The 13,833-nt window shown below is 57.9% G+C and overlaps 1 protein-coding gene across 1 annotated transcript in view; it reads left to right on the plus strand.

Moving 5' to 3' along the window:
* Window positions 1-935: 935 nt before the first annotated feature.
* men1 (multiple endocrine neoplasia I) overlaps window positions 936-13,833 on the plus strand; it is a 31,603-nt gene continuing 18,705 nt past the window's right edge. The window contains exons 1-8 of the mRNA XM_085976306.1: window positions 936-1,126; window positions 2,174-2,638; window positions 5,477-5,685; window positions 7,482-7,610; window positions 8,094-8,134; window positions 8,321-8,408; window positions 10,273-10,409; window positions 13,088-13,229. Of these exons, the coding sequence (XP_085832432.1) occupies window positions 2,197-2,638; window positions 5,477-5,685; window positions 7,482-7,610; window positions 8,094-8,134; window positions 8,321-8,408; window positions 10,273-10,409; window positions 13,088-13,229 (1,188 nt within the window). The 5' untranslated portion in view covers window positions 936-1,126; window positions 2,174-2,196. The remainder of the gene's footprint in view (window positions 1,127-2,173; window positions 2,639-5,476; window positions 5,686-7,481; window positions 7,611-8,093; window positions 8,135-8,320; window positions 8,409-10,272; window positions 10,410-13,087; window positions 13,230-13,833) is intronic.

The following is a 13,833-nucleotide window of genomic DNA, read 5'->3' on the forward strand; positions in this document are numbered from 1 at the left end:
GATGCAGGGAGGATGTTCCCCCTGGCTGGGGAGTCTAGAACCAGGGGTCACAGTCTCAGGATAAGGGGTCGACCATTTAGGACTGAGATGAGGAGGAATTTCTTCACTCAGAGGGTGGTGAATCTTTGGAATTCTCTACCCCAGAGGGCTGTGGAGGCTCAGTCGTTGAGTATATTCAAGACAGAGATCGATAGATTTTTGGATATTAAGGGAATCAAGGGATATGGGGATCGGGCGGGAAACTGGAGATGAGGTCGATGATCAGCCATGATCATATTGAATGGCAGAGCAGGCTCGAGGGGCCGAATGGCCGACTCCTGCTCCTATTCCCTATGTTCTTATGGATAGAGTTTTGTTCGGTAAGGGGTTAAGTATTACGGGGCTAAGGCAGGTGGGTGGAGATGAGGTAGAAGATCGGCCATTATCTCATGAATGGCTCGATGGGCCGAATGGCCTCCTCCTGCTCCCTATTTCTCAAATTCTTTTATGTTTTAGGGGCTCAGCACCAGACCCCCAAAGGCGGAGTGGGCAGGGGTGGTTAAATGGGGGGGGGGGGGGGTTTGGCCTCTTTGGGGGGGTTTTGGAGGCTATTTAAACGGGTTGACCCCGCGGTGACCTCTAGGGGCGAGAAGGCGGACAACAAACAGCCAAAAGGGCGCCAACCGAGGAGGAGGGGCGGCGCAGGCGCAGTGAGCGGGGACGGGCTTCAGTGAGCATGCGCAGTGAGCGGCGGCCGGCGCGGGCATACTACAACTCCCGGCCTGCCGTGCGCAGGGCGGGCATGAGCAGTGAGCGGCGGGCAGCGCCTACAACTCCCGGCGGGCGGCGGGCCCCCCCACCCACCACAACCACCTTCCATTTTAAAGCAGGCGCCGAGCATGCGCAGTGAGCAGACAGGGTGAAAAAAAACTACAACTCCCGGCGGGCCCGACGCCCGCGCCTGCGCAGTGGCGGCGCCGGGCCGGGCCCATGCGCTTGTGCTGAGGCGTACGGGGGGCCAACTTGAGTCGCTCGTCCTTCAGCCGCGGAATCTCTATTCAAGGTTTCGGCCCCGGCCGATTGGGGATTCGAGCCGGACTTTTTATTTTTTACCTCACACTAAATCTGTGTGTTCCTCCCTTTCATGGTGATTCACCGTCGACCGTGCGCTTTATTCGGGAGCAACACCGCGGGGGTGGTGGGAAGTTGGGGGCGGGAAGGGGGTTCGGCGAAACATTTTCTAGCATTGAGGGGCGCTTTATCAGGGAGTAGTGCCCTGGGGGGGGTCGGCTAAATAATCGCCAGTATTGTTTGGCGCTTTATCCAGGAGCAATGTCGAGGGGTATCGGCTAAATAATCGGCAGTATTGTTCGGCGCTTTATCCAGGAGCAATGTCGCGGGGGGGTCGGCAGTATTGTTCGGCGCTATATCCAGGAGCAATGTCACTGGGTTGCGGGGGTCAGCTAATTAATCACCGTATTGTGCTGCGCTTTATCCGGGAGCAATGTCACTGGGTTGAGGGGTCAGCTAATTAATCACTGTATTGCGCTGCGCTTTATCCGGGAGCAATGTCGCGGGGGGGGGGGGGTCGGCTAAATAATTGGCAGTATTGTTCGGCACTTTATCCGTGAGCAATGTCACTGGGTTGGGGGGTCGGCTAATTAATCACCGTATTGCGCTGCGCTTTATCCGGGAGCAATGTCGTGGGGGGGGGGGTCGGCTTAATAATCAGCAGTAATGCACGGCGCTTTATCCATGAGCAATGTCATGGGGGGGGTGGGTCAGCCAAATAATTGTCAGTACTGCGCGGCTAAATCCTACATCGCTCACGCTGAGCGATTGTAGACCAAGGCTCTTTATCCGTGAGCAATGTCATGGGGTGGGGGCAGTCAGCTAAGTTATCGTCAGTAGTGCGCAGCAGAATCATACGTCGCTCACCCAGGCGCTTTATCCGGGAGCAATGTCACGGGCGGTCAGCCAAATAATCGGCAGCGGAAGCCTACATTGCTCACGCTGAGCGACTGTGGACCGAGGCGCTTTATCCAGGAGCAACGTCGCGTGGGGTCAGCTAAATAATTGCTAATTAGCAACAGTCACGTCCCAGTACTTCATTTGATGTAAATGCGGTCTTTCGTTATTGGGTTCTGTCCTTCCTTTACGTTTGTCCAGCCTAATTGTCGATGTTCTGTGGTAGGTGACGAACTTGGAGAAGACAGGATGGGTCTGAAGTCCACGCAGGCCGCCTTTTTCCCCATCTGTAGCATCGAGGGGGTGGTGAAGCTGTTTGAGTTCGAGCTGAAGAAGGACGAGCCAAACCTGACCCTGCTGTCCCTGGTACTGGGTTTCGTGGAGCACTTTATGGCAGTCAACAGGGTTGTCCCCATCAACATCCCCGGCTACAGCTTTGAGGGCCCCTCGGAGCCCGGCTCAGACTCTGCCCCCTGCTTCCCCCGGGTTGACCTCCTCCAGATCAAGGCTCTGCACACCAGATTCACCACCATGATCCGGGGGGCGGTGGACCGCTCTCTCTACCCAATGAAGGGGGGTTACTCCAGCCGGGAGCTGGTGAAGAAAGTGTCCGACGTGATCTGGAACAGCCTGAGCCGCTCGTACTTCAAGGACAGAGCGCACATCCAGTCCCTCTTCAGCTTCATCACCGGTGCGTCTCCTGCCGGCTCGCGCGATTACACGGACCGGCCGCGTAACGCCCAGTGTCGGGCGTGGCTCGGGGGGTAGCACACTCGCTTCTTGAGTCAGAAGGTCGTGGGTTCTAGCCCCACTTGAGCACAAAATCTAGGCTAACGCTTCACTGGAGCCTTGCACTGTCGGAGGGCAGTACTGAGGGAGCGCCGCACTGTCGGAGGGCAGTACTGAGGGAGTGCTGCACTGTCGGAGGGGCAGTACTGAGGGAGCGCCGCACTGCCGGAGGGGCGGTACTGAGGGAGCGCCGCACTGTCAGAGAGGCGGTACTGAGGGAGCGCCGCACTGTCGGAGGGGCGGTACTGAGGGAGCGCCGCACTGTCGGAGGGGCAGTACTGGGGGAGCGCCGCACCGTCGGAGGGGCATGCTGAGGGAGCGCCGCACTGTCGGAGGGGCGGTACTGAGGGAGCGCCGCACAGTCGGAGGGGCGGTACTGTGGGGGCGCCGCACTGTCGGAGGGGCGGTACTGAGGGAGCACCGCACTGTCTGAGGGGCAGTACTGAGGGAGCGCCGCACTGTCGGAGGGGCAGTACTGAGGGAGTGCCGCACTGTCGGAGGGGTAGTACTGAGGGAGCGCCGCACTGTCGGAGGGGCGGTACTGAGGGAGCGCACACTGTCGGAGGGGCGGTACTAAGGGAGCGCCGCACTGTCGGAGGGGCGGTACTGAGGGAGCGCGCACTGTCGGAGGGGCGGTACTGAGGGAGCGCCGCACTGTCGGAGGGGCAGTACTGAGGGAGCGCCGCACTTTCGGAGGGTCAGTACTAAGGGAGCGCCGCACTGTCGGAGGGGCGGTACTGAGGGAGCGCGCGCTGTCGGAGGGGCGGTACTGAGGGAGCGCGCACTGTCGGAGGGGCGGTACTGAGGGAGCGCCGCACTGTCGGAGGGGCGGTACTGAGGGAGCGCACACTGTCGGAGGGGCGGTACTGAGGGAGCGCCGCACTGTCGGAGGGGCAGTACTGAGGGAGCGCCGCACTGTCGGAGGGGTGGTACTGAGGGAGCGCCGCACTGTCGGAGGGGTAGTACTGAGGAAGCGCCGCACTGTCGGAAGGGCAGTACTGGGGGAGCGCCGCACCGTCGGAGGGGCATGCTGAGGGAGCGCCGCACTGTCGGAGGGGCGGTACTGAGGGAGCGCCGCACAGTCGGAGGGGCGGTACTGTGGGAGCGCCGCACTGTCGGAGGGGCGGTACTGAGGGAGCACCGCACTGTCTGAGGGGCAGTACTGAGGGAGCGCCGCACTGTCGGAGGGGCAGTACTGAGGGAGCGCCGCACTGTCGGAGGGGCGGTACTGAGGGAGCACCGCACTGTCTGAGGGGCAGTACTGAGGGAGCGCCGCACTGTCGGAGGGGCAGTACTGAGGGAGCGCCGCACTGTCGGAGGGGTAGTACTGAGGGAGCGCCGCACTGTCGGAGGGGCGGTACTGAGGGAGGGGCGGTACTGAGGGAGCGCCGCACTGTCGGAGGGGCGGTACTGAGGGAGCGCGCACTGTCGGAGGGGCAGTACTGAGGGAGCGCCGCACTGTCGGAGGGGTGGTACTGAGGGAGCGCCGCACTGTCGGAGGGGTAGTACTGAGGAAGCGCCGCACTGTCGGAAGGGCAGTACTGGGGGAGCGCCGCACCGTCGGAGGGGCATGCTGAGGGAGCGCCGCACTGTCGGAGGGGCGGTACTGAGGGAGCGCCGCACAGTCGGAGGGGCGGTACTGTGGGAGCGCCGCACTGTCGGAGGGGCGGTACTGAGGGAGCACCGCACTGTCTGAGGGGCAGTACTGAGGGAGCGCCGCACTGTCGGAGGGGCAGTACTGAGGGAGCGCCGCACTGTCGGAGGGGCGGTACTGAGGGAGCACCGCACTGTCTGAGGGGCAGTACTGAGGGAGCGCCGCACTGTCGGAGGGGCAGTACTGAGGGAGCGCCGCACTGTCGGAGGGGTAGTACTGAGGGAGCGCCGCACTGTCGGAGGGGCGGTACTGAGGGAGGGGCGGTACTGAGGGAGCGCCGCACTGTCGGAGGGGCGGTACTGAGGGAGCGCGCACTGTCGGAGGGGCAGTACTGAGGGAGCGCCGCACTGTCGGAGGGGCGGTACTGAGGGAGCGCGCACTGTCGGAGGGGCGGTACTGAGGGAGCGTCGTACTGTCGGAGGGGCGGTACTGAGGGAGCGCGCACTGTCGGAGGGGCGGTACTGAGGGAGTGTCGGAGGGGCGGTACTGAGGGAGCGCCGCACTGTCGGAGGGGCAGTACTGAGGGAGCGCCGCACTGTCGGAGGGGCGGTACTGAGGGAGCGCTGCACTGTCGGACGTGCCGTCTTTCGGATGAGACGTTAAGCCGAGGCCCCGTCTGCCCTCTCAGGTGGATGTAAAAGATCCCACGGCCACTGTTGGAAGAAGAGCAGGGGGAGTTCTCCCCGGTGTCCTGGGGCCAATATTTATCCCTCAACCAACATCACTAAAAACAGATGATCTGGACATTATCGCATTGCTGTTTGTGGGAGCTTGTTGTGCGCAAATTGGCTGCCGCGTTTCCTACATTACAGTGAATTTTGAAGTACATTGGGTGTGAAGCGCTTTGGGACGTCCTGAGGTGGTGAAAGGCGGGGGAGAAATGCCAGTCTGTCTTTCTTTCTCTTTGTTTCTTTCTTGGCTTCTGGAGAAAGGTGCAGAAAATTCTTCCTGTGAATATTGGTGATAATAGTGTCTGTGTTTCGCTTTGATAATGAAATTGTGAATCTGTGATCTGGGTCGTTTTGAAATGGTGCGGTGGCTTGTGTCGATCTTTGCGCCTCTCTCTCTCTCTCTCTCCCTCCTCAGGCACGAAGCTTGACAGCTCGGGGGTGGCCTTTGCTGTGGTGGCAGCCTGCCAGGTGCTGGGGCTCCGCGACGTCCACCTGGGTCTGTCGGAGGACCACGCCTGGGTGGTCTTTGGTGAGAACGGCGAGGAGACGGCCGAGGTAACGTGGCACGGGAAAGGGAACGAGGACCGGAGAGGACAGACCGTGACTGCGGGTATCGCCGAGAGGGTGAGACTGCCGGACCTCTGTGCTACACGCCCACCTATGTGTTGGCCAGAGTGTTGCCCGCCCTAACCTGTGCCCTGTTCTATCTGTCGGATGGAATGTCGGCCTTTATTGCAAGGGGGTTGGAGTATAAAAGCAGGGAAGTCCTGCTACAACTGTACAGGGTATTGGTGAGACCACACCTGGAGGACTGCGTACAGTTTTGGTCTCCTTATTTAAGGAAGGATATACTTGCATTGGAGGCAGTTCAGAGAAGGTTCACGAGGTTGATTCCTGGGGTGAAGGGCTTGTCTTATGAGGAAAGGTTGAGCAGGTTGGGCCTATACCCATTGGAGTTTAGAAGAATGAGAGGGGATCTTATTGAAACATATAAGATACTGAGGGGGCTCGACAGGGTAGATGCAGAGAGGATGTTTCCCCTCGTGGGGAAATCTAGAACTCGGGGGCACAGTTTCAGAATAAAAGGTCGCCCTTTTAGAACTGAGATGAGGAGGAATTTCTTCTCTCAGAGGGTCGTAAATCTGTGGAATTCTCTGCCCCGGAGAGCCGTGGCGGCTGGGTCATTAAATACATTTAAGGTGGAGATAGGCAGATTTTTACAAGATAAGGGAGTGAAGGGTTATGGGGAGCGGGCGGGGAAGTGGCTTTGAGCCCAAGATCAACCATGATCTTATTGAATGGCGGAGCAGGCTCGAGGATCCAAGTGGCCTATTCCTGCTCCTATTTCTTATGTTCTTATGTTGCTGCGATGTCGTTCCAACCGCGTACGGTGCCGGCCAACCGCGTACGGTGCCGGGCAACACATTACGGGAAAAATGTGATTGCACTAGAGAGGGCACAGAGGAGATTTCTGAGGATGTTGCCAGGACTGGAGAATTTTAGCTATGAGGAAAGATTGGATAGGCTGGGGTTGTTTTCCTTGGAACAGAGGAGGCTGAGGGGAGATTTAATTGAGGTGTATAAAATTATGAGGGGCCAAGATAGAGTGGATAGGAAGGACCTACTTCCCCTTAGCAGAGAGGTCAATAACCAGGAGGGCAGAGATTTAAAGTAATTGGTGGAAGGATTAGAGGGGAGTTGAGGAGAACTTTTTTCACCCAGAGGGTGGTGGGGGTCTGGAACTCACTGCCTGACGGGGTAGTCGAGGCAGAGGTATATTCTCTAGAGTTTAGAAGAATGAGAGGTGATCTCATTGAAACATACAAGATTCTGAGGGGGATTGACAGGGTAGATGCAGGGAGGATGTTTCCCCTGGCTGGAGAGTCTAGAACCAGGGATCACAGTCTCAGGATAAGGGGTCGGCCATTGAGGACTGAGACGAGGAGGAATTTCTTCACTCAGAGGGTGGTGAATCTTTGGAATTCTCTGCCCCAGAGGGCGGTGGAGGCTCAGTCGTTGAGTATATTCAAGACAGAGATCGATAGGTTTTTGAATATTAAGGGAATCGAGGGATATGGGGATAGTGCAGGGAAGTGGAGTTGAGGTCGAAGATCAGCCCTGATCTTATTGAATGGCGGAGCAGGCTCGAGGGGCTGAATGGCTGACTCCTGCTCCTATTTATTATGTTCTTATGAAACCCTCATCACATTTACAAAGTACTTGGATGTGCTCTTGAAGTGCCGTAACCTGCAGGGCTACGGACCAAGAGCTGGACAGTGGGATTAGGCTGGAGAGCTCTTTGTCGGCCGGCACGGACACGATGGGCCGAATGGCCTCCTTCTGTGCCGTAAAGGTCTGTGATTCTATGATCCTGCAATGCCTTGGGGGTTAATCTCTTGGTCTTGTTTGCTTTGGCTCAGAGCTGGGTGTACTTGAAAGGCTCCTATTTGAAATGCGACCGCAAAATGGAGGTGGCCCTCATGGTGTCTGCCATTAACCCATCGATAGACCACCACACGGACAGCGTCGAACTCCTGCAGCTGCAGCAGGTGAGAGCTCTGGGGGGCGGGGGGCAATTGTACAACGAGCAGAGTGTCGGGTCGATTGCAGTGCAAGAGGGGGTGCCGCGACGCCCCAGCTTCCTGGTTGCACTCTGCAGCGATGCTTCCCCCGCCCCCCCCCCCCCCCCCCCCGGCCAATTAGCCCGCCAACACTCGCTGACGCAAGCGCCGGCGCTGTAGGGGAGGAGAGGGCCAACGTCGAAACTAAAACTGCGAGCCAACAACAGCCTGTATTTATATAGCGCCTTTTAACGTAGTAAAACGTCCCAGGGCGCTTCACAGGAGCGTAAATCAGACACAATCTGACCCCGAGCCACATAAGGAGATACTAGGGACAGGCGACCTAAAGCTTGGTCAAAGAGGTCGGTTTTAAGGAGCGTCTGAAAGGAGAGAGAGGCGGAGAGGTTTAGGGAGGGGATTCCAGCGTGGAAGGCACCTGGAGTTAATTTCTTTGCTTTTCTTCCCTTCTAGCACCTGCTGTGGCTGCTGTACGACCTCGGGCACCTGAAAAAGTGAGTGTCTCCATCCCAGGTCATTAAGAGTCCCCTCGGCATCATGGCTCGGATGAATGCTGCACAGTAATTGTACACAGAGAGAGAGACCTGGCCTTCGCGGGGCAAATCATTGTGTTTTGCAGGAACGTTTCGCACGCAGAGAAAGACAGTGATGTCTGAGTGGCTTTTATTTGTGTCTGGCAGGTATCCGATGGCCCTCGGGAATCTGGCGGACTTGGAAGAGCTGGAACCAATGCCGGGGAGACCAGATCCTCTTACGCTTTTTCATGAGGTTTTCATGAGCATTGTTTATTAACCAGAGTCTGATACATTTACTATGATAATACTGTTGTATTGTCCCCCTCTCCCTGAAGACCCTGACTCTTGTGTACCAGGTACAACACGGGTTAAATACAGAGTAAAGCTCCCTCTACACTGTCCCATCAAACACTCCCAGGGCAGGTACAGCACGGGTTAGATACAGAGTAAAGCTCCCTCTACACTGTCCCATCAAACGCTCCCAGGGCAGGTACAGCACGGGTTAGATACAGAGTAAAGCTCACTCTACACTGTCCCATCAAACACTCCCAGGGCAGGTACAGCACGGGTTAGATACAGAGAAAAGCTCCCTCTACACTGTCCCATCAAACACTCCCAGGGCAGGTACAGCACGGGTTAGATACAGAGTAAAGCTCCCTCTACACTGTCCCATCAAACACTCCCAGGGCAGGTACAGCACAGGTTAGGTACAGAGTAAAGCTCCCTCTACACTGTCCCCATCAAACACTCCCAGGGCAGGTACAGCACGTGTTAGATACAGAGTAAAGCTCCCTCTACACTGTCCCATCAAACGCTCCCAGGGCAGGTACAGCACGGGTTAGATACAGAGTAAAGCTCCCTCTACACTGTCCCATCAAACACTCCCAGGGCAGGTACAGCACAGGTTAGGTACAGAGTAAAGCTCCCTCTACACTGTCCCATCAAACACTCCCAGGGCAGGTACAGCACAGGTTAGATACAGAGTAAAGCTCCCTCTACACTGTCCCATCAAACACTCCCAGGGCAGGTACAGCACGGGTTAGATACAGAGTAAAGCTCCCTCTACACTGTCCCATCAAACACTCCCAGGGCAGGTACAGCACGGGTTACATACAGAGTAAAGCTCCCTCTACACTGTCCCATCAAACACTCCCAGGGCAGGTACAGCTCAGGTTAGATACAGAGTAAAGCTCCCTCTACACTGTCCCATCAAACACTCCCAGGGCAGGTACAGCACGGGTTAGATACAGAGTAAAGCTCCCTCTACACTGTCCCATCAAACACTCCCAGGGCAGGTACAGCACAGGTTAGATACAGAGTAAAGCTCCCTCTACACTGTCCCATCAAACACTCCCAGGGCAGGTACAGCACGGGGTTAGATACAGAGTAAAGCTCCCTCTACACTGCCCCATCAAACACTCCCAGGGCAGGTACAGCACGGGTTAGATACAGAGTAAAGCTCCCTCTACACTGTCCCATCAAACACTCCCAGGGCAGGTACAGCACGGGTTTGATACAGAGTAAAGCTCCCTCTACACTGTCCCATCAAACATTCCCAGGGCAGGTACAGCACGGGTTAGATACAGAGTAAAGCTCCCTCTACACTGTCCCATCAAACACTCCCAGGGCAGGTACAGCACGGGTTACATACAGAGTAAAGCTCCCTCTACACTGTCCCATCAAACATTCCCAGGGCAGGTACAGCACGGGTTACATACAGAGTAAAGCTCCCTCTACACTGTCCCATCAAACACTCCCAGGGCAGGTACAGCACGGTGTTAGATAGCGTCCCGCCCTCACCCATCATTGACACGGACACAGACTGTCCAGTTGCAGTCACTATGATAGTAACTTTGGCTGATTTGTGTTAAATGCCGAGGCCCATTGTTGCACTCTCGCTGTACTCTGCTACCTCAGCACTGGGGCTGGCAGCTGGGATCTTCCTGCTCTATTGCGCACCGGGCAAGGCCAATACCCAGTGAGTAATCGGGCAAGCCCCGGATGTCTTTGCTCTGACTGCTGGAGGGAGTTTACTCGTGGCCGTTACTGCAATAGTTCACTGCTTCCATTTCCGTAGACGTGTCGCTGTTTAAGCCAGCTTCCTTCTCACCCTGCAGAGCATCTCATCAGCGAAGGAATATTACAATAACGAGCACATCTACCCCTACGTCTACCTGGCTAGTTACTTCTGCCGCAATCGGAACGTGAAGGATGCCCTGGCCTCCTGGGGTGACGCCGCCACCGTGATCCAGGAGTAAGTCACTCCCTTTCGAACCGTTCTCTTACTGTGATCCAGGAGTAAGTCACTCCCTCTCGAACCGTTCTCTTACTGTGATCCAGCAGTAAGTCACTCCCCCTCTCGAACCGTTCTCTTACTGTGATCCAGGAGTAAGTCACTCCCCCTCTCGAACCGTTCTCTTACTGTGATCCAGGAGTAAGTCACTCCCCCTCTCGAACCGTTCTCTTACTGTGATCCAGGAGTAAGTCACTCCCTCTCGAACCGTTCTCTTACTGTGATCCAGCAGTAAGTCACTCCCCCTCTCGAACCGTTCTGTTTCACCGGGGAGAACTCCCCCTGCTCTTCTTCCAGTAATGGCCTTGGAATCTTTTACGTCCAGCTGAGGGCAGATGGGGCCACGGTTTAACGTCTCATCCGAAAGACAGTGCGGCACTCCCTCAGTACTGCCCCTCCGACAGTGCGGCGCTCCCTCAGTACTGCCCCTCCCACAGTGCGCCGCTCCCTCAGTACTGCCCCTCCCACAGTGCGGCGCTCCCTCAGTACTGCCCCTCCCACAGTGCGCCGCTCCCTCAGTACTGCCCCTCCCACAGTGCGGCACTCCCTCAGTACTGACCCTCCGACAGTGCGGCGCTCCCTCAATACTGACCCTCCGACAGTGCGCCGCTCCCTCAGTACTGCCCCTCCGACAGTGCGGCACTCCCTCAGTACTGCCCCTCCGACAGTGCGCCGCTCCCTCAGTACTGCCCCTCCGACAGTGCGGCGCTCCCTCAGTACTGCCCCTCCGACAGAGCGGCGCTCCCTCAGTACCGCCCCTCTGACAGTGCGCCGCTCCCTCAGTACTGCCCCTCCGACAGTGCGCCGCTCCCTCAGTACTGCCCCTCCGACAGTGTGGCACTCCCTCAGTACTGCCCCTCCGACAGTGCGGCGCTCCCTCAGTACCGCCCCTCCGACAGTGCGCCGCTCCCTCAGTACTGCCCCTCCGACAGTGCGGCGCTCCCTCAGTACCGCCCCCTCCGACAGTGCGGCGCTCCCTCAGTACCGCCCCTCTGACAGTGCGCCGCTCCCTCAGTACTGCCCCTCCGACAGTGCGGCGCTCCCTCAGTACCGCCCCTCCGACAGTGCGGCGCTCCCTCCGTACCGCCCCTCCGACAGTGCGCCGCTCCCTCAGTACTGCCCCTCCGACAGTGCGGCGCTCCCTCAGTACTGTCCCTCCGACAGTGCGGCGTTCCCTCACTACTGCCCCTCCGACAGTGCGGCGCTCCCTCAGTACCGCCCCTCCGACAGTGCGGCGCTCCCTCAGTACTGCCCCTCCGACAGTGCGGCGCTCCCTCAGTACTGTCCCTCCGACAGTGCGGCGCTCCCTCAGTACCGCCCCTCCGACAGTGCGCCGCTCCCTCAGTACTGTCCCTCCGACAGTGCGGCGCTCCCTCAGTACTGTCCCTCCGACAGTGCGGCGCTCCCTCAGTACTGCCCCTCCCACAGTGCGTGCTCCCTCAGTACTGCCCCTCCGACAGTGCGGCGTTCCCTCAGTACTGCCCCTCCGACAGTGCGGCGCTCCCTCAGTACTGCACCTCCGACAGTGCGGCGTTCCCTCAGTACTGCCCCTCCGACAGTGTGGCGCTCCCTCAGTACTGCCCCTCCGACAGTGCGTGCTCCCTCAGCACTGCCCCTCCGACAGTGCGGCGCTCCCTCAGTACTGCCCCTCCGACAGTGCGCCGCTCCCTCAGTACTGCCCCTCCGACAGTGCGCCGCTCCCTCAAAACCGCCCCCCCGACAGTGCGGCGTTCCCTCGGCACCGCCCCTCCGACGGTGCGGCGCTGCCTCGGCACCACCCCTCCGACGGTGCGGCGCTCCTTCGGTACCGCCAGTCCGAGAGTGCGGTGCTCCCTCAGTACTGGCACTGGGAGTGTCGGCCTGGATTATGGGGCTCAAGTCTCTGGAGTGGGGGCCCGACCTTCTGACTCCAAGGTGAGAGAGCGAGCTACCCACTGAGCCATGGCTGACACCCTTTACTCCATGCTTCAGTTGGGGACCAGTCCTTTCTCCAAGTGGGGTGATCGTGAGGGGGGGCACCCCGTCAGTACTCAGGCACTGCGCCACACTGGGAGACCCACTGTCAATCAGTTAATCCTGCCCATCTGGTGTTTCTTTACTTGTCCCATTATCACCCTCTTCACCTCGCACTATCTTCCCTTTTGTCATTTAATCTCTCCTGCCTTCTACCCTATCACAGAACTTCCCTCCCCTTTATATTCGTTCCTGGGATGTGGGGGTCGCTGGCAAGGCCCAGCATTTATTGCCCGTCCCTCGTCGCCCCTGGAGCAGGTGGTGGTACAACCGAGTGGCCTGCTCGGCCATTTCAGAGGACTGTTGAGAGTCAACCACATTGCGGTGGGGTCTGGAGTCTCTGACAGTCATTATCACAGCGCTGTTTGTGGGAGCTTGCTGTGCCCAAACTGTCTGCCGTGTTTCCTGCATTACAACACGCCAAATAATAAAAGTACTTCATTGGCTGCGAGGCGCTTTGGGACGTCCTGCGCTGTAGAATCGGGAGTATTTCTTTCTCCGCAGATGCTGCCTGACCTGCGGAGCGTGTCCAGCATTTTCCGTTTTTATCTCCCATTCCCAGCATCCACGGTATTTTTGCCCCTCTTATCACACGTGTAACACTCCTCTCTCTCTCGCTCTCCCAGTTACAATTACTGCCGGGAGGACGAGGAGATTTACAAAGAATTCTTCGACATCGCCAACGACATCATCCCGAATCTTATCAAGGAGATGGCCAGCTTGGCGGAGGCCTCTGAGGAGCGAGGCGAGGGCGACGACACCACGGAGGTAAGCCAGTGGACACTTGCTGTTGCAGCACCTCAAGGCCGTCCCGTCTCGAGCTTCCACTCCGCACCCTTCTTTGGTTATTGAAAGGGTTTGCCTACCCAGTCGGCCAGTTCGAGCTGTACCTTATTCAGTATCCCAGCCAGAGTGAGTGTGTGTCACCGTCCTCTGCAGGGGCTCCCAGAGCGATGTGACCCCTTCGTTCTTTTCCGCTTCCCTCCTTCCTCCTCCCCCGGGCTAATTTTATACAAACCCGATTTCTGCCTTTAGCTTTAGATTTGCTACTTTACTGCCTCTATTTTGTATGTTTAACTTCAGAGAGCTCACTCTCTCTCTCTCCCTCACACTCTCTCTCTCCCTCGCTCACACTCTCTCTCCCTCGCTCACACTCTCTCTCTCCCTCGCTCACTCTCTCTCCCTCGCTCACACTCTCTCTCTCCCTCGCTCACACTCTCTCCCTCGCTCACACTCTCTCCCTCGCTCACACTCTCTCTCTCCCTCGCTCACACTCTCTCTCTCCCTCGCTCACACTCTCTCTCTCCCTCGCTCACACTCTCTCTCTCCCTCGCTCACACTCTCTCTCTCCCTCGCTCACACTCTCTCTCTC

Source organism: Somniosus microcephalus, unplaced genomic scaffold (assembly GCF_052327205.1).
Source record: "Somniosus microcephalus isolate GS21.2 unplaced genomic scaffold, FLI_Smic_1.0 unresolved_chr2, whole genome shotgun sequence".
Taxonomy (NCBI): domain Eukaryota; kingdom Metazoa; phylum Chordata; class Chondrichthyes; order Squaliformes; family Somniosidae; genus Somniosus; species Somniosus microcephalus.